The 19,808-nt window shown below is 47.7% G+C and overlaps 1 protein-coding gene across 4 annotated transcripts; it reads right to left on the bottom strand.

Annotated features, from left to right (window-relative positions):
- Nucleotides 1-43: 43 nt before the first annotated feature.
- Nucleotides 44-13,308, bottom strand: LOC138815512 (farnesyl pyrophosphate synthase). Of its 4 annotated transcripts, none has more exons than XM_070004970.1 (10): nucleotides 13,187-13,308; nucleotides 11,932-12,094; nucleotides 9,231-9,371; nucleotides 3,577-3,657; nucleotides 3,321-3,443; nucleotides 2,886-2,974; nucleotides 2,724-2,796; nucleotides 1,554-1,631; nucleotides 1,327-1,461; nucleotides 44-297 (listed from the first exon to the last, which is right to left on the bottom strand). In XM_070004970.1, the coding sequence occupies exons 2-10, from the start codon at nucleotides 12,070-12,072 to the stop codon at nucleotides 97-99; spliced, it is 1,062 nt and encodes a 353-aa protein (XP_069861071.1). In that variant the 5' UTR covers nucleotides 12,073-12,094; nucleotides 13,187-13,308; the 3' UTR covers nucleotides 44-96. The 4 variants fall into 4 exon arrangements, with proteins under 4 accessions (XP_069861071.1, XP_069861072.1, XP_069861069.1 ...); XM_070004971.1 differs by having other exon boundaries at nucleotides 11,932-12,073; XM_070004968.1 differs by lacking the exon at nucleotides 13,187-13,308 and adding an exon at nucleotides 12,172-12,392 and having other exon boundaries at nucleotides 11,932-12,073.
- Nucleotides 13,309-19,808: the final 6,500 nt, after the last annotated feature.

The raw sequence follows: 19,808 nt of genomic DNA, 5'->3' as shown, positions 1-19,808 counted from the left end.
AGGTGAGACTCCAGGCTGGAGCAAGAACAAAAATGACAGGAAGGTTGGACAATAATTTATTGAGAGCGCTCCCTCCCAGCCCTTGCAGTCTCTAGGTCACTTTTTCCGCTTGTAAATCTGGTTGGCTAGCCCCAAGAAGATGGCAGATGGCAGGGGTGCAGCGTACTGCTGGATGAGACTCATAAGGCGGCTGTAACTGTCTTCCTCATACTGCAAGAACACAGCTGGCAGGTCCAGCTGCTCGTAAAGTGCCTTCACCTGAGCCACCTTCTTGGCGTCCTTCTGCCCGTAATTTTCCTGAAAGGAGTTGGCGACAGGAAAATTGCATTAACTCTCCAGCGGCCCCAGGACCACTCTGGTCTCTCATCTAGATATTCTAGAACATCTCCAAAGCCCACCTCTCACTCCATCTCTGCCTCCAAATAGTTTTTTTGTTGTTGTTTCGTTTTTTGTTTGCTTTTTGGTCGGTGGTGGGGCTTGAACTCTGGGCTTGGGCACTGTCCTTGCCCTCTTCAGCTCAAGGCGAGCGCTCTACCGCTTGAACCACAGCACCACTTTTCTAGTGGTTTATTGGAGATGAATCTCAACGGACTTTCCTGCCCCGGCTGGCTTTGAACCGCGATCCTCAGATCTCAGCCTCCTGAATGACTAGGAGTACAGGCCAGGGAACCACCAGTGCCCGGCTTATTGTTTTTGCTTTTAGATAGATATTGCTATATGGCTGGCTTCAAATTCAAGATCATCCATCCTGCCTCAGCCTCCTGAATGCCACATCCAGTTCTGTCTCCAACTACCAACTCCCAGTCTCCTCTCCTCCATCCCAAATGTTCAGATATTGTCTCAGCTCCAGCTGCTTCTACTCTGGTGATTCTCAAACTTGACACTTCAAGCCACATGATTATTTGGGGAACTGTTTTGTATGTTCTATGATGTTTCTCATCATCCCTAGCCTTCTATTATCTAGTAACCTTTAGCACATGCACACTATTTTATTTTTGGTTGGTTGTGGGGCTTGAACTCGGTCTGGGCGCTGTCCCTCAGCTCTTCAGATCAAGGTGAGCGCTCCACTACTTGAGCTGGTTTTCAGGTGGTTAATTGGAGATAAGAGTCCCATGGACGTTCCTGCCTGGGCTGGCTTTGAACCATAATCCTCAGATCTCAGCCTCCTGAGTAGCTAGAATTACAGGTGTGAGCCACGGTCGCCCAGCTTCACACTCTAAATTCTAACATTGCCAAATGTTCACCAGGAGACAAAAACCATCATAATTGAGAACCACCACCCTAGCCCTCTCTTAGCTAAGGGACTGCCAGGCCTATCTTGAGCACCTGCAAAATCTGGCGCTGTTCTGGAGTGCCCCGTTGCAGACACTGAACCACCAGCCAGCTGCATTTGTTGTCCTGGATATCAGTGCCAATCTTTCCCGTCACACTGGGATCCCCAAAGGCGTCAAGGTAATCATCCTGGACAGGAAGCACAAAAGGAGGAATGAAGAAATTTGCAGGTAGGAGAGGAAATTGCTATGGTTCTGTGCCACTGCATTGAGCCTTCCTACCTGGATCTGAAAGAATTCTCCCATCTCCAGCAGGATCTTCTTGGCATTGGCATGTTCCTTCTCTCCATCAATGCCTGCCTACAAGGCAAGAAGTAAGAAGGCAAACCCACAAATATCATCACCTTCCCAACTGCTTCCTCTATGAGACAGACTTAGTCCCATGAATTACAAAGTCCTAATCAACAGTCCAGCAGCCTCTATCCCACTTATCTTTGGCTAAGCCATCCTGGAATTCCAAAGGCCCTCACTTTCCTTGTTTGTCTGATCCACTTCCAGATCTTTTTTTTTTGCTGGTTGTAAGACTTGAACTCTGGGCCTGGGCACTTTCCCTCAGCTTTTCAGCTCAAGGCAAGCACTCTATCACTTGAGCCACAGCACCACTTCTGGTTTTCTGGTGGTTAATTGGAGATAAGAGTCTCACAAAGCCGGGCGCTGGTGGCTCACGCCTGTAATCCTAGCTACTCAGGAGGCTGAGATATGAGGATCGCAGTTCAAAGCCAGCCCAGGCAGGAGAGACTGTGAGACTCCTATCTCCAATAAACCACCAGAAAACAGGAAGTGGCGCTGTAGCTTAAGTGGTAGAGCGCTCACCTTGAGCTGAAGAGCTGAGGGACACTGCCCAGGCCCAGAGTACAAGCCCCACGGCCGACAAAAAAAAAAAAAAAAGTCTCACAGAGTTTCCTGCTTGGGCTGGCTTTGAACCTCTATCCTCAGATCTCAGCCTTCTGAGTAGCTACGATTACAGGCATGAGCCACCAGTGCCTGATTACTTCCAGATCTTTTTACCACCTCAAACCTTTCAGGATGAAAGAACTCACTTGAAGAAATGAGTTGAGAGTAAACAGCCAATCCCACTGGCTGCCTTTGAACCCATGCTTTTCCCTCTCAGCCTGAATTAGCTTCTTCGCAATCCATCCCAGTTCAGATGCAGGAATCACTGTTCCCTTATTAAGAACCAAGCATTTTCATTTGCCTGGCCTCAGCTAATTATACAGTCTTGTAGGGCAGGAATTTTATCCCTTCCTATAGCACAGCAGACAGACCCAGAGGGATTAAGTGTTTTGTTCAAGGTCACACAGTCATTCAGTGGGATTGTCCAAGTGGTCTACTGTGTCTTCCTGTCCCAAAACCCATGTGGGTAGAGCCAGGAGAGTGCAGATGCTGACTCACCATGTACATGGCAGCCGCAACGGGCAGGTAGAAGGAGTAGAAGGCTGTCTTGTACTTGACAATAGATTTATACCTGAGTAGGAGAATATAAATGACTCAGAAGGGAAATGTCCACCCTCAATCCCCTCTTACCATTCAGTTATGGTTCACACTGACCCTTACCGTTTCTCAGTGTATCTGCCAAGATCCACATGGCCCTGGGGAGCTGTAATGAGGTCCAGGGTCTGCCCAATCTCGGTCTGATAGGAACTCTAGAGAAGAGGAAGATGGATCAGGCAAGCTTTCTATAAATATGGCGAATGCTGACATGTAGGTCCCACAACATCTCATAGCAGGTGGCAACTGAGTACAAACAAAAGCAGAAGAAAGGAGAGAAAATCTAGGCCCACAATCTTGCACAAAGCCCTTTCTCATTGCTTCTCCCAATCATATAGGGACAGAGGAGCCCTTCTTGCCATTACTACTATCACCCTTTCCAGTCACCTTCCCTGATTTCCCTTTCCAGGAAAACCTACCAGTCCTGCACCCTGAAACCAGCAGATGAGGCCAAGGGAACTGTGAGCAGCCTCTGACACTGGGCCTGAGTCTGCAGCTTACCTGCAGGAAGAGCTCAATGAGGTTCAGATAGTATGGCTGCTCCCGGCAATAGAACTTCAGCAGGCGGTAGATACATGCTTCCAGGAGCAGAGCGTCATTGACCGCATCCAAACCTATGCCCGGCTGTTAGAGGCACAATGTAAAACATGTAATCTTTCTCTGGCCTACATGCATACCAAGAACTACTATCCAAGATAGTTTAACAGGGCTGTATAACCTGTCCCCACACCCACTGCTCCCTGCCCGTCCACATTACCTTCTTATACCAGCAAGTCTGTCCCCTGCGAGTAAGGGAAGAGTCCATGATGTCATCTGACACCAGGAAGAAAGCTTGAAGCTAGAAGAAAGAAAAGTAGAATAAGACCCCCAGGTCGTATGCGTTCTCTCAGAGCTGCTGTTTCTGATGGTCACTGAGGTGGAAAGAAGGTCAGGATGGGGACACCAAGAACTTCTGTTACAGAAAATGTAGAAATGTGAGAATGTACATGACCTCTTCTATCAGGCTCCCCTCTAAAACAAATGGGACAGAATCAAGTGCTGGTAGCTCATGCCTATAATCCTACCTACTGGGGCTGGGAAGGTAGCTTAGTGGTACAGCGCTTGCCTTGCATGCATGAGGCCCTGGGTTCAATTCCTCAGCACCACATAAGCAAAAAGAAAAAAGCCGGAAGTGGCGCTATGGCTCAAGTCGTAGAGCGCTAGCCTTGAGCTGAAGAGCTGAGGGACAGCGCCCAGGCCCAGAGTTCAGGCCCCATGACTGGACCCAAAAAAAAAAAAAAAAAAAAAAGATCCTACCTACTCAAGAAGCTGAGACCTCTGGAGAATCCTGGTTTTAAGGCAACCCAGACAGAAACATCTAAGAGACTATTATTTCCAATTAACCATCAAAAAGCTGGGCTAAACCCAGCACCAGTGGCTCACACCTGTAATCCTGGCTACTCAGGAGGCTGAGATCTGAGGATAGAGGTTCAAAGCCAGCCCAGGCAGGAAAGTCTGTGAGACTCTTTTTGTTTGTTTGTTTGTTTGGGTCTGGTCATGGGGCCTGAATGAACGCTGGGCCTGGGCGCTGTCCCTCAGCTCTTCAGCTCAAGGCTAGCACTCTACCACTTGAGCCACAGAGCCACTTCCAGCTTTTTTCTTTTTGCTGAGGAATCGAACCCAGGGCCTCATGCATGCAAGCCAAGCGCTCCACCACTGAGCCACTTTCCCAGCCCCATCTGTGAGACTCTTAACTCCAATTAACCACCACAAAACTGGAAGTGGCACTGTGGCTCAAGTGACAGAGCGCTCACCTTCAGCTGAAGAGCTAAAGGACAGTACCCAGACCCAGAGTTCAAGCCCCATGACAAAAAAAAACGAAAAAACAAAAAACGGCGAGCTGGTACAGTGGCTCACAACCATAATTCTAGCAACTCAGGAGGCTGAGATCTGAGGACTGTAGTTCAAAGCCAGCTCAGGCAGCAAAGTCCATGAGACTCTTATCTCCAATAAACTACTCAGAAAAATCTGAAAGTGGTGCTATGGCTCCAATGATAGAGTGCTAGCCTTGAGCACAGAGAGGCTCAGGGATAGCGGCCAGGCCCTGAGGTCAAGCCCCAGGACTGACCAGAAAAAAAAAAAAAAAAAAGCTGGGCTAGTGGCTTGATTCAAGTGGTAGAGCATAAGCTAGCCAAGTACAAGGCCTTGAGTTCAAATCCCAGTATGGATTCAGGGGTGAGGAGATGGAACTAAAACACACTCATTTTCATGTTAAGTGATTAAAATAGTTGCTCACACCTCTAATCTGCCCTAGACTATCCCTAGTATCAAGAGATTATTAAACACAATAGAACTCTCTGAACAACACAGGCATGTACCACCAAACTTGCTTCTTACAGTCAGGCTACATATGCCTTAAAAACAGCTTTTCAAGACATGGGTTTGGTGCTGCTGCTTGGCTTCTTCTGCATGCTGGGAATATAACTCAGGCTCTCATGAAAGCTAGCCAAGTACTGTACACACCCACAAATGCACCTGGCCAAGACAAGGTTTTGAAAACTACACCCTATCCTGGTCCTGTGTGCTCCATACTGCTAAGGAAACAGATTATACTCCTCTCATCTAAGGTGTAGATATTTGACACCTCTGCTGCTATTCCATGCAAGCCCAAAGAAAGGAGGCATCTACCTATGCCTTTAAGGCTGACCTCACCCCACAGAGCAGGGTACAGACCTGGGTTTTTCACACAAGGCAGTTTACTCACACTGTGACTATTTGTAGTAGAAGGGCTCCCCTGAAACTATCACTCATCGCATCTCGCATCACCTCTCTCAAAGGTGACGGCAATGCCAGGCATTGGTGGCTCACACCTGTAATCCTGGCTACTCTGAAGGCTGAGATCCAAGGATCGTGGTTTGAAGCCAGCTGGGCAGGAAAGTCTGTGAGACTCTTATCTCCAATTAAGCATTCAAAAAAGGGGGAGGAGGGGCTGGGAAGGTGGCTTAGCAGTAAAGTGCTTGCCTCGCATGCATGAGGCCCTGAGTTCAATTCCTCACATAAACAGAAAAGGCTGGAAGTGGCACTGTGGCTCAAGTGGTAGAGCACTAGCCTTGAGCTGAAGAGCTCAAGGACAGCGTCCAGGCCTAGAGTTCAAGCCCCATGACCACCCCCCCCCAAAAAAAAAGCCAGAATGATTCGTGGATTTATTATACATGGTTTTGACCAAGCACAATCAAATTAATAAAAGAAAAAAATCAAAACAAAGTTCACAATTTTTTTTTTCTTTTTGTCAGTCCTGGGCTTGAACTCAGGGGCCTGGACACTGTCCCTCAGCTCTTCAGCTCAAAGCTAGCACTGTACCACTTGAGCCACACCACCACTTCTGGTTTTCTGTTGGTTAACTAGAGATAAGAGTCTCATGACTTTCCTGCCTAGGCTGGCTTTGAACCTCTATCCTCTGATCTCAGCCTCTTGAGTACCTAGGATTACAGGCGTGAGCCACCATCGCCCAACTAGACCAACAAAAATTTTAAATTTTTCCTGTGCATTACATAGCTCATCCAATCCACAAAATAATAAATCAAAAATCAAATTTCACACACAAAAATTAAATTGCTGGGGGCTGGGAACATGTCTCAGTGGTAGAGTATTTGCCTCATATGCATGAGGTCCTGGGTTCAATTCCTCAGCACTACATAAGCAGAAAAAAAGCCGGAAGTGGCACTGTGGCTCAAGTGGTAGAGTGCTAGCCTTGAGCTGAAGAGCTGAGGGACAGTGCCCAGGCCCAGAGTTCAGGCCCCATGACTGGACCCAAAAAGCAAATGCAAGGTAACAATGTGCTTCATTTAAGTGACAAAGTGAAAATTGAGATTGGTTGAAAGGTAGCATGTCAGTAGTGAAAGCTGGGTGGTGTTTTGGGGAAATATATCAAGCATGTACAGTCTAGCACTGGACAGGCATCCTGCTCATGCCCAGCGTTTCCTCACTGGTGCTCTCCTTGAACCATATACCCACAAATACTTAAACGTCAAGTGGACTTTAATTTCAGCCACCAATACTCAAAGATATTCTTCAAGGGAAACCATCCCATTGCCCCTCCCTCAACTTCCCTTGCCCCTGGTACTAACTCTAGCCCCACCCACATTTTCCTTTATTCAGAACCCCTACAAAAGTATCAGAGCCAGAGTCCCAGTAATATAAATTAAATGAGCAACTATAGGGTGTAACTCAGAACTGGGAAGATGTTTTCAACGGAACCTCCCTAACCAGACATGGTGGTACATGCTTGTACTCAGTTACTCAGCAACTCAGTTCAAAGCCAACTCAGACAAAACATTGGTGAGCATCCATCTCAACAAATAAGCCAGGTATGTAGTCTACACATGTTAATTCCAGCTATGCAAGAAGTACAAGTAGGAAGATCTGAGTCTCAGACCAGCCCAGGACAAAGAACAAGAGCCTCTACCCAAAAAGTAACCACAGCCAAAAAAAAAAAAAGGCTAAGAATGTGGTTCAATTGGTAGAGAGCTTGCCTAGCAGTACAAGGCTCTGAATTCAAAACCATAGTATTACCCAAAACACACACACACATGTATGTATGTATGTATGTATGTATGTATGTATGTATGTATGTATGTATGTATGTATATATAATAACCTTCTAGGGTAAATGTGACAAAATGATGGGAAATACACATTACCAAAATCAGAGAAATACAGATTAAATTGTGAGGTACCCTAGCAAACAACTGGCCTGAACTTTTTTTTTTTTGGTGCCAGTCCTGAGGCTTGTAGTCAGGGCCTAGGCACTGTTCCTGAGCTTTTTTTCACAAGACTAGCACTAAGCACTGGCCAGGACTTTCTGAAAAGTCAATTGCATCTGGGCCAGTGCCTCACACCTGTAATCCTAAAACTGACATCTGAGGATTACAGTTTGAAGCCAGTCTAGGCAGGAAAGTCCCTGAGACTCTTACCTCCAATAAACCACTCAAAAACCATAGGTGATACTGTGGCTCAAGCGGTAGAGCACTAGTCTTGAGCTGAATTGCTCAGGGACAGCACCCAGGTCCAGAGTTCAGGCCCCATGACCGGCCAAAAAAAAATTAGAAAGGGCTGGGAATTTGGATTAGTGGTAGAGTGCTTTCCTCACATGCATGAAGCCCTGGGTTCAATTCTACTACATAAACAGAAAAAGCCAGAAGTGGTGCTGTGGCTCAAGTGGTAGAGTGCTCAAGGTGAGCTTCAAAAGAAGCTCAAGAACAGTGCGCAGGCCCTGAATTCAAGTCCCAGGACTGGGGGGAAAAATATAGAGAATTTAAGGGTTTTTTTTTTCTTCCTGTTTTTCCCTCCCATCCCACCCAGAAGTAGTATAGTTCTGTTTAAGGAGTTTAATGATGATTTTTTAATGATGTTTAATGAGTACCACTGCTGCATTTGTTCACCTATTTAGAGAATTTAAGTTTAAAACAATTGCCAGTTCTCTAGTTTTGCTTTAGAACCAAGGACTGTCCCTTTTGTGCTTAAAGATTAAAGAGATTAAAGAGCCAACACTGCTCTGCCAAATTCTAATTTAAAAAAAAAAACACTGGGGGGCTGGGAAGGTGGCTCAGTGGTAGAGTGCTTGCCTTGCATGCATGAGGCCCTGGGTTTGATTCCTCAGTACCACATAAGCAGAAAAAGCCGGAAGGAGCTCTGTGGCTCAAGTAGTAGAGCACTAGCCTTAAGCTGAAAAGCTGACAGACAGCGCCCAGGCCCCACAACTGGCAAAAAAAAAAAAAAAAAAAAAAAAACCAGGTGTAGGTGGCACACACTTGTAATCTGAGCTACTCAGGAGGCCGAGATTTGAGGAGGATCCCCATTCAAAGCCAGCCTGAGCAACAAAGTCCATGAGACTCATATCTCCAATTAACCACCAAAAAGCCAGAAGTGGAGCTATGGCTCAAATGTTGAATACCAGACCTGAATAAAAAAGGCTAAAGGCTCGGAGTTCAAGTCCCAGTACTGGCACGGAGGCGGGGGGGGGGGGGGGGGGGGGGGGGAGGCAAAGGAAGTTCCCCTCATTGGTTGACCCTTTAATCCATTCTGCCTAAATTTGCCTATTGTACACTAGAGACACAAGAGGTAATAAAACAAGTTTGGAGGGCTGGAACGGTGGCTCAGTGGTAGAGTGCTTGCCTCACATACATGAAGCCCTGGGTTCAATTCCTCAGCACCACATAAGCAGAAAAAGCCAAAAGTGGCGTTGTGGCTCAAATGATAGAATGCTAGCTTTGAGCTGAAGACCTGAGGGACAGGGCCCAGGCCCAGAGTGCAGGCCCCACAACCAACATAAATAAATAAAAAACAAACAAACAAACAAGTTTGGGGCCCATCTTTTCTCCCAAGAAACTCCCACTTTAGGAAACTTGTGCTGCCCTTCTCCAGCCCTCTCACCAGTTCCACACACCAGCCCACAGTAAGGGCCCGCTGGAGACTGTCAGCATCTTGATTCTTTGGCTCCACCAGCTCCTGGAATGCTACCAGCACCGTCAACCCGCGATTGTATTTGCCTCCAATGACATTGTACTCCAAGACCTAGATAGAGCAAGGGGAGAGGGGCAGGAGAACAGGTCCACAGGACAGTTAGCTCAGATTTTCCGATCCCTCCTCCCTCTCAGCCATCATCTATTTCATCCTTCCTAATTCCAGGACCCCTGCAGGGAGCTCCCAAAATTGCAACCATCTTGACTTCTTGAGTCCTGAAGCCCAGCTAGAGTTCCCCAATGCCTAGCTGACATTTATATGGTATTCCCTATTAAGTTTAAAGCCTCCATAGTGAAGATTAAGTCCTGTACCCAAACCCAGAACTCAAAGAAAACTCAGTAAACACTAGTTGCTCAGGTCACTGCTCATCCGACTTCCCTTTTCCCACCAATTCTTACTTTGCACCACACAGGGTTCAACCCTTCTGCAAATGAAAAACCTGTACTAAACATGAGGCCCCAAGCCAGGGCCACTCACTGTAATTCTAGCTACTCAGGAGGCTGAGATCTGAGAATCATGGTTCAAAACCAGCCCCAGCAGAAAAGTCTGTGAGACTCTTATCTCCAATAAACCACTCAAAAACCAGAAGTGGTGCTGTGGCACAAGTGGTAGAACACTCGCCTTGAGCTGAAGAGTGCAAGGCCAGAGTTCAAGCCCCACGACCGACAAAAACAAACAACAACGGGCTGGGAAGGTGGCTCAGTGGTAGAGCACTTGCCTTGCATGCATGAGGCCCTGGGTTCGATTCCTCAGCACCACATAAGCAAAAAGAAAAAAGCCGGAAGTGGTGCTGTGGCTCAAGTGGTAGAGTGCTAGCCTTGAGCTGAAGAGCTGAGGGACAGTGCCCAGGCCCAGAGTTCAGGCCCCACGACCAGACCCAAAAAAAGAAAAAAATGCACTCTGTAACTGTAAACCTTCTGTACATCACCATTGCAATAGCAATAAAAACTTAAAAAAAAAATCTCAGCCGGGCGCTGGTGGCTCACGCCTGTAATCCTAGCTACTCAGGAGGCTGAGATCTGAGGATCGCGGTTCAAAGCCAGCCCGGGCAGGAGAGACCGTGAGACTCCTATCTCCAATAAACCACCAGAAAAACCGGAAGTGGCGCTGTAGCTCAAGTGGTAGAGCGCTTGCCTTGAGCTGAAGAGCTGAGGGACAGAGCCCAGGCCCAGAGTTCAAGCCCCACGACCGACCAAAAAAAAAAAATCTCACAGAGTTTCCAGCCCAGACTGGCTTCAAACCATGATCCATTAATCTCAGCACTGAGACCAGCTTTTTTTAACCTGTCCAGGGGTTTGAACTCAGGATTAGGACATTGTCCCTGAGCTTCTCCACCTAAGACTAGTGCTTTACCACTTGAACCACCAATCCACTTCCAGATTTTTGGTGCTTACTTAAAAGTTTAAAGGGGGCCGGGCGCTGGTGGCTCACGCCTGTAATCCTAGCTACTCAGGAGGCTGAGATCTGAGGATCTCGGTTCAAAGCCAGCCCGGGCAGGAGAGACCGTGAGACTCCTATCTCCAATAAACCACCAGAAAACCGGAAGTGGCGCTGTAGGTCAAGTGGTAGAGTGCTCGCCTTGAGCTGAAGAGCTGAGGGACAGCTCCCAGGCCTAGAGTTCAAGCCCCACGACCGACAAAAAAAAAAAAAAAAAAAAGTTTAAAGGGGAAGTGGCGCTGTAGCTCAGGTGGTAGAGCGCTCGCCTTGAGCTGAACAGCTGAGGGAAAGCTCCCAGGCCCAGAGGTTCAAGCCCCATGACCGACCAAAAAAAAAAAAAAAAGAAGAAAAGTTTAAAGGATTTTCCTGCCTGGGCTAGTTTGAACTCTGATCCTGAGGTCTCAGCCTATTGAGTATCTAGGATAACAGGTGTGAGTCACCAGCACCAGGCCCTGGTTTGTTTTTTGTAATGGATTTTTCCTAATTTTTGGTTCACCTGGCCTTGAACTATAATCCTTTTTATCTCCTTTTACTCCTGAGAAGCTGGGGCTGCAGGTGACTGACATCCTACTGTTTTTGTGTTGTTGTTTTAAACAACAACAACAAAACCAGGTCTTGCTATGTAACCCAGGCTGGCCTCAAACTCATGATCTTTTTGCCTCCGCCTCTTGAGTTCTGAACTTACAGAATGTGTCACCATACATACCTAGCTAAAAAATTCTTTCTAGTCAGGCACCAATGGCTCATACCTGTAATCCTAGCTACTCAGGAGGCTGAGATCTTAGGATCATGGTTCAAAGCCAGCTGAGAAAAGTCTGTGAGACTAATTAACCCCCAGAAAACCAGAAGTGACATTACAGCTAAAAACAACAACAACAACAACTTTTCCTTAGGGCTCAAGAAGACAATCTTGAACTTCCTTCTCTGATGTTTGCCTGCCAAAGTAGTATTTTACAATGATACAAAACCAAAAGATTTGCCAGGTTCAAGACCTCCACTCCCATGCAAAGCAGTTTGGATGGTCCACTCTCTACAGAGCTGAAGTCAAGTTGATGGGCTAAATAAGTACATAGTGAAAGTCTTCACCTGTCAAAAGTCGCCCCCAAACCACAGCTCAATTGCACACCTGTGCAAAATGAAAAGGACTGGCTTCCTTAAGTCATGAATCTCTTACCTCCTTCAGCCGGGCAATGGCATCTCCTGTCTCTGGGTGCCCTAACTCATCCTCAGTCAGCACCTTGACAATCTGGGAGAAGTGCTGGATGAAATCCTGCTTCTCTTGGGCATAAGCATTAGATTTCTGGTCTCCATTCATTCTGAGAGAGGAGCAAAATGTTCTGAGGAATGGAAAGACAAATGAAAAGGCTGATCCCACATTTCCCTCCCCAAGGCCCCTCACCTCAACCACACTCACCGAAGCTCATTTGTCCACACTTGGCACCAGCAGCGGGCACCATGCCAGGACCCCAGGGCTGGGTACCAATGCACCAGAGAAGGCCTCCGTAGGGAACATAGCCATCTCTCCTGGGGTACCCAGCAGGGGGCTGGCAGCAAGAAGACCCCCACAGATCTCAGCCACCGGGACAGGGGCATCATGGGGGTGGCATAGGGAGGGGGCATCAAGCACTCCCTGCAGGGGCAAGTACCAAAGGATGCATGGTGGCAGCTCCCCTTATCATACCAAAACCCACCTCCCAACTTGATCCAGAATGCCCTACCCTGTGGTGGACAAAGCTTGTAAGTAGTTCCCATGGAGAGAACTAAACGAATATTTGGGTTACTGACACCCAACAGATCTTAAAGTGAAGCAGTTAAAACTGAATTCCTTATGTCTTCAAGGCTGTGTGCACAAGGTTTGGGGAGATACAGAGCAAAGCACCTCAGCACTAGGGGCTGGAAGGACCCTTTTTAAAGCACTCCATCATACAGACGTTAATCTGAGGCCTTGGAGGTTCAGAAGGCAGCTGAGCAGAAGGAGAGCCAATCTAGCACGCAGGCCTCCCCTGGTAGGAGGTGGAGAGGCTGGCCGGGGTCTGAAGTTCGCCTCAGAGAACTGGGACTAAAGCCCACGAGCGATCTGGACATGTAGTCTGCAGCACTAGGACTGGACATCCTGAGTCTTTACAGAAGCTCTGAGATTTTGCAGGTGTTCTGCTAAGAATAACTTGGAGGACGGGGGGGAGGAGGGGCACGGGGCGGTCCTCACAGCAGGAGTAACGTGGGAGCTAAGCATATTGAGGACTTTGGAAAAGTACAAGGGTGAAGTTTGGAAGTGTCCAAAAGCATTAACGGCCACTTAGTTGGGCCCGACCGCCCCACTCCCCCGACGGAAAACTCTGACACAACAGGCTGGGCTACCTTACAGTACCCCAGAGGTAAGGCCCGATTCCGAACCTCAACCTCCAGTCCCAGCGCGCAGTCTTTCTCACCTGTTCCGGGATGCAGGGTCTTGCTGGTCCAGATTGTTGGCGGGGTACACCTAAAAGCAGAACACGCTCCGCGCTCAGCAATCTGGGCCTAGTAGTTCTGTTCCATCTTTCTCTGTGAGTAGAGACAGAACAACAGACTACAACTCCCAGCATGCCGCAGGAGGGACAGCGACAACGTGATATTGCGCGGTAGGTAGGGCAGCACTGATTGGCTGATTTCCCTCGTGTGAGCATGGGCCCTGTGACGGATGACCAATGAAAGGCTGCGAACCGAAGAACCGTCTCCCCGCCCCCGCCGCTCCCCAGAAGCCGCGCGACCGTGCCGGGGAGGGTGTTGGGCCGCTGGGCGGTTGCTACAGTCGAACCAGGTTGGTAATTCTGCCACTCTAGCCCACGGCTGTGGCCTTGACTCTATGCTTTCCTGTACAGCCAAAGGATAAGTTAGTAGAACTCAGCTTTGCCACTTACAAGTCCTAACTTAGGCAAACATTTAATATATCTAATCCTATGTGGAGTGTGGCGATGTACTTCCCACCACTCTGAAGACGGAGGTAGGAAAATCTCGAGTCCTAGACCAGCCAGGGCAAAGTTAGACCTTATCTCAAAAACGAAATTTAGCCAGGCACAAGTAACTCACGCAGTAATCCTAGCTACTAAGGAGGCTGAGATCTGAGAATCACGATTCACGTAGCTAGACCAGGCAGGAAAATCTATGAGATCCACAACCAGTAAAAAGCTGTAAGGTTTTAGGCGAGGAAAGATCATGCAGGAGGAGGTAAAGGTGAAGAAAGAAAAGTTTATTGGGGTATGCGCCAGGGCGAACTCCCTAATCCGGATCAGAGAGGTCGCCCAGAGTCTGGTTGTAGCAGTGTTTATATGGCCAGGGTCAGCAGGAACTTTTAGCACATAGCTTGTTTTGAGAGTTTCAACAGTTTCAGGTTAGTGCCCTCGAAGAATGATTGGGACAGGTGGTGTGTAAGGAAGTGGCTTTTCTCCCGCTGCCTCTGCCCTCCAGCGGCCTGTCAAATGCCAGACGTGAAACTGTGACTCCAGTGGTAGAACATGAGCTTCGAACGAAAAGGATAAAGAACAGCACCCAGCCACTGGCGCACACACACACACACACACACACACACACACGGAGGGGCGGGTATTCACACACACACGGAGGGGCGGGTATTCACACACACGGAGGGGCGGGTATTCACACACACACACACACACACACGGAGGGGCGGGTATTAGGAATATAAGATTTAGCTCAGTATAAAAGCATTTTCCTGGCAAGTGCAAAGCCCTAAGTTTGGAGTTTGGCCCTTAGTTCTGGGGGGAAAAAATTAGAAAAGAAAGGAAGGAAAGAAAGAAAAGAAAGCTATAAACGACAAAAAAAGGAAGGAAGGAAGGAAAGAAAAGAAAGCTGGGCCAAGAAGGTGGCTCAGTGGTAGAGTGCTTACCTTGCATGTATAAGGCCGTGGGTTCAATTCCTCAGTACCACATAAGCAGAAAAGCTGGAAGTGTGGCTGTGGCTCAAGTGATAGAGCGCTAGCCTTGAGCTGAAAAGCTGAGGGACAGTGCCCAGGCCCAGAGTTCAGGCCCCACAACCAAAACAAACAAACAAACAAACAAAAAGAAAACAAAGAGCATAGTAAAGAGAGGAAAAGAAGGAAAGAGCTATAAAAGACCACCCCCCCCCAAAAAAAAAAGGCTGTGAGGCACCTGTGGCTCACGCCTGTAATCCTAGCTACTCAGGAGGCTGAGATCTGAGGATCACAGTTCAAAGCCAGCCAGGGCAAGAAAGTCCGTGAGACTCTCATCTCCAATTAATCACCAGAAAACTGGAAGTAGCACTGTGGTTCAATTAGCACAGCACTAGCCTTGAGCTGAAGAGCTGAGTCTTTTTTCTTCTGGAGGAGAGAGGGTTTAGCACAAAACTATTTAAAAGGAAGACCACATAGCACTGGCTTGCCCCTGCATCTTTGCGACTGCTACTCAGAAGGTTGAGAGTGGAAGGATTAAGGCCAGCACAATCAGAAGTTTATGAGACCCTAAAATATCTAGCAAAAAACAGGACTAGAGATGTGGCTCAATTAGTAGAGTGACTGCCTAGTAAGCATGGATGTTTGAAGTTCAGACACCAGAGGGCCTAAATTGGCCCTGAGTTCAAACCCCAGTACTACATACACACATACACCAAAGAAACCTAATTAAAACATAAATTTAGCTTGTTTATTTTTACAGACATGAGCCACTGGTGCCTAATTCTAAGTGCTTTGATTATTTTTAAGTTAGAGTCTCAAGTTTATCCCTTGAACCGAAGTCTTTTTACTTATGCTTCCTGTTTCTATTGGGTGGGCTAAATTTAATCTGCCTCTCAAGTAGATAGAATCACAGGCATGAACAACCTCACCTTATGTATCCTGATGTATTTTCTTAACTTGCTCCTCGTCTACTGTACTTCCTGTAAAATAATAAATAGAGCTGAGGCTTCATTGGGAGCTAAACTCCTCTGAGGCTGCATGATATCAGGAGACACACAAGCTTTAGTTGCCCTACTTTTAGTGGGGTCAAACCTTCTGGGTTTAGTAGCTATGAACATGTGTTCTAAATTTAAATGAAAGCAGACATAAGTATCAACTAAGGATGCCACAGAGGAAGTGAAATCTAGGAAGCTGAATATGAATTTATTTGTTTGTTTGTTTTGCCAGTCCTGAGGCTTAAACTCTGGGCCTTGGCGCTGTCCCTCAGCTCTTCAGCTCAAGGCTAGAGCTCTACCACTTGAGCCACACCCCCACTTCCAGTTTTCTGGTGGTTTATTGGAGATAAGAGTCTGAAGGACTTTCCTGCCCAGGCTGGCTTTGAACCACATCCTCAGATCTCAGCTTCCTAAGTAGCTAGGATTACAGGTGTGAGCCACCAACACCCCGCACTCCCTGCTTTTTCTAAGTAGTTCATTAGAAATGAGAGCATCACAGAATTTCCTGCTTGGGCTAGCTTTCTGCTGTGATCCTCAGATCATGAGTAGCTTGGATTACAGGTGTGAGCCACCAGTGCCTGGCCTGAATAAAAATTTTACTCAACAGAGAAGATAGGGAAAACATGTAGGCATGGGGTACTGTGTGGGCAAAAGCCTAACATAGGGATAGAGCAAGTCAGGTTTAAGAAGGGAAAGGAAGCCGGGTGCTGGTGGCTCACGCCTGTAATCCTAGCTACTCAGGAGGCTGAGATATGAGGATCGAAGTTCAAAGCCAGCCCGGGCAGGAGAGACCATGAGACTCCTATCTCCAATAAACCACCAGAAAACCAGAAGTGGCGCTGTAGCTCAAGTGGTAGAGCGCTTGCCTTGAGCTGAAGAGCTGAGGGACAGAGCCCAGGCCCAGAGTTCAAGCCCCACGACTGACAAAAAAAAAAAAAAAAGAAGAGAAAGGAGCCAGATGCTGGTGTCTCATACCTTTAATCCTAGTTACTCAGAAGGGAGGAATCTGAGGATCAATCCATGAGGCAGTTATCTCATCCACCAGAAGGCCAGAAGTGGAGCTGTGGCTCAGGTGACAGAGCATCAGCAAAAAGCCAAGTAAAAGCATGAGTCCCTGAGTTCAGTTCTCAGCACACACACATACACACACACACACACACACACACACACACAAGCACCAGTGGATCACACTGTGGCTCAAGGGGTAGAGCACTAGCTTTGAGCAAAAAAAGTTTAGACATAGCGCCCAGGCACTGAGTTCAAGCCCCTGGATTGGCACAAAAAAAGGGGGGGAGGGGGAGAAGGATTTGAGCCAGGAGTAGAGAAAGGGAGGAGAGGCTAGATAGATACACTTGACTGGGAAGATCTATGTATGCCCTGAGCCACTGGCAATGCCATTGATAGCAGCAGGCTAGCGAGGCAAGATTTTCAAGCCCTGAACTTGGGCTTACAGCTGGAGGCTACCTTACAGGACAAGGCTCCCAAACATGGAGATCCCAGACAGGTAGAACCTGGGCCAAGTGTGAGAATGATGACAGAGAAGGAGTTTGAAAGATGTTGGCATTTACAGGATTTGTATGTGTGTGTGTGAGTGTGAGTGTGATTGTGTGTGTGAGTGTTGTGTGTGTATGGGGGGTGGAGGGGGGAGGTTGGTCCTAAATTAGATGTGGGAAGTAAAGAACCAAAGCAGGAAAGCAAGAAAGGGAAAAGAATTGCCAGGACTAAAAGAGAGACTGGATGGTCGGGCACTAGTGGCTCATGCCTGTAATCCTAGCTACTCAGGAGGCTGAGATCTGAGGATCACAGTTCAAAGCCAGCCTGGGCAGGAAAGTCCATGAGACTCTTTTTTTTTTTTTTTTTTCCAGTCATGGGGCTAGAACTCTGGGCTTGGGCGCTGTCCTTCAGCTCTTCAGCTCAAGGCAAGCGCTCTACCACTTGAGCCACAGGGCCACTTCTGGCTTTCAAGTTTATTGGAGATAAGAGTCTCACAGACTTTCCTGCCCAGGCTGGCTTTGAACCATGATCCTCAGATCTCAGCCTCCTGAGTAGCTAGGATTACAGGTGTGAGCCACCGGTGCCCAGCTCCATGAGACTCTTTATCTCCAATTAACCACCAGAAAACTAGATAGCTCTATGGCTCAAGTGGTAGAGCACTAGACTTGAACTTAAGAGCTGAGGGATAGCACCCAGGCCCCAGAGTTCAAGCCCTATGACTGACCAAAAAGGAAAGAGAAAGAGAAAGAGAGATGGAGAGAGAGAGATTGAGAGAGAGAGAGACTGGAATGGGGAGGAGCACTAACTGCAGCATGGCCCCTACCATGGGGTGATAATAAGGGATGGGTCTCTGATAAGATGCTGTATAACTCAAAAGAGAGGCCAGGGCTAATTCAAGCCATCAATTGTTGGAACCCTTCACTATTCATTCTTCAAATTATTCATTGAACACCCACTAGGCAGTAAAACTTTGGCAGTGGACAAAGACAAAATCTACCCACATGGCCCTGACCTCATAGCTCTGATTCTAGGTTGGGAATAAGAAACACATTTAACAGGTATAATGATGTAAGAGCGGGGCTGGGAAGGTGGCTCAGTGGTAGAGTGCTTGCCTTGCATGCATGAGGCCCTGGGTTCGATTCCTCAGCACCACCTCAGAAAAAAAAAAGCCGAAGGTGGCGCTGTGGCTCAAGTGGTAGAGCGCTAGCCTTGAGCTGAAGAGCTGAGGGACAGCGCCCAGGCCCAGAGTTCAGGCCCCAGGACCGGACCCAAAAAAAAAAAAAAAGATATAAGAGCAGTTGGGCTCCGGTGGCTCATGCCTGTAATCCTAGGTACTCAAGAGGCTGAGATCCAGAAAACCGGAAGTGGTGCTGTGGCTCAAGTGGTAGAGCACTAGCCTTGAGCTGAAGAGCTCAGTGACAGTGCCTAGGCCCAGAGTTCAAGAAAAATATAGGTAGGTAGGTAGGTAGATAGATAGATAGATAGATAGATAGATAGATAGATAGATAGATAGATAGATAGATAGATAGATAGATAGATAGATGGATGAGCAGAACAAGCCCAGTGCTGGTTGCTCATACCTGTAATCTTAGCTGTTCAGGAGGCTGAGATCTAAGGATTGAAGTTCAAAGCCAGCTGGGGCAGGAAAGGTCATGAGACTCTTATCTCCAATAAACCACCAGAAAGCCAGAAATGGGGCTGTGGCTCAAGTGGTAGAGCTCTAGCCTTGACCTGAAGAGCTGAGGGATAGTGCCCAGGCCCAGAATTCAAGCCTCATGACTGACAAAAAAAAAAAAAAAAAAGAGTAAGCTGGGTGTTGGTGGCTCAAGCCTGTAATCCTAGCTACCCAGGAGGCTGAGATCTGAGGATCTCAGCTCAAAGCCAGCCAGGGCAGAAAAGTCCAAGAGACTCTTATCTCCAATAAACCATCAGAAAACCGGAAGTGGCACCCTGGCTCAAGCGGTAGAGTGTTCACCTTGAGCTGAAGAGCACAGGGACAGCGCCCAAGCCCAGAGTTCAAGCCCCACGACCAACAACAACAACAAAAAGAGCAGAACAGGAAAGGAGGGCAAAACATGGTCAGGACCAGGACCGTATAATTAAAACACAGTAATCACAGTACCTCACTGGTAAGGCTTAAGCAATCAGAAGGATGCAGTAAGCAAGGCACAGAGCCATCTAGGGGAAGCAGAGGGAAGAGACAACAAATGTAGGTTCCTCCCTGAGCAGTAGCTAGATTGAAAACAGCAAAGAGACCAGTATGACTGGTTGGAAGGGAGGAGAGAAAGACTGTTCCCCTGGGCCACTTAAAGACTTCAACTTTTACTCTTGAATGTGAAAGGAACTTATGATGGAACATTATTCAGCCCTGAGAAGAAATGGAACCCTGGCATATGGGGAGGACAGCAGGATCCATGCTACAAACAGACCAACACTCAACACTGGAGCCTGCCTCTGATGCCTCTCTGGCATTTTCTTCTTCCACTTCTTCCTCTTCTTCCTCCTCTTCCTCCTCCTCCTCCTCCTCCTCCTCCTCTTTCTCCTTCTCCTTCTCCTTATTTTTTATTTTTTTGGCCGGTCCTGGGACCTGAACTCTGGGCTTGGGTGCTGTCCCTCAGCTCTTCAGCTCAAGGCTAGCACTCTACCACTTGAGCC

Source organism: Dipodomys merriami, unplaced genomic scaffold, assembly GCF_024711535.1.
Source record: "Dipodomys merriami isolate MVZ:Mamm:240054 unplaced genomic scaffold, mDipMer1.0.p SCAF_644, whole genome shotgun sequence".
Taxonomy (NCBI): Eukaryota; Metazoa; Chordata; class Mammalia; order Rodentia; family Heteromyidae; genus Dipodomys; species Dipodomys merriami.
The sequence above is the reverse complement of the archived record's forward strand: the minus strand, read 5'-3'. Positions and strand labels throughout refer to the sequence as shown.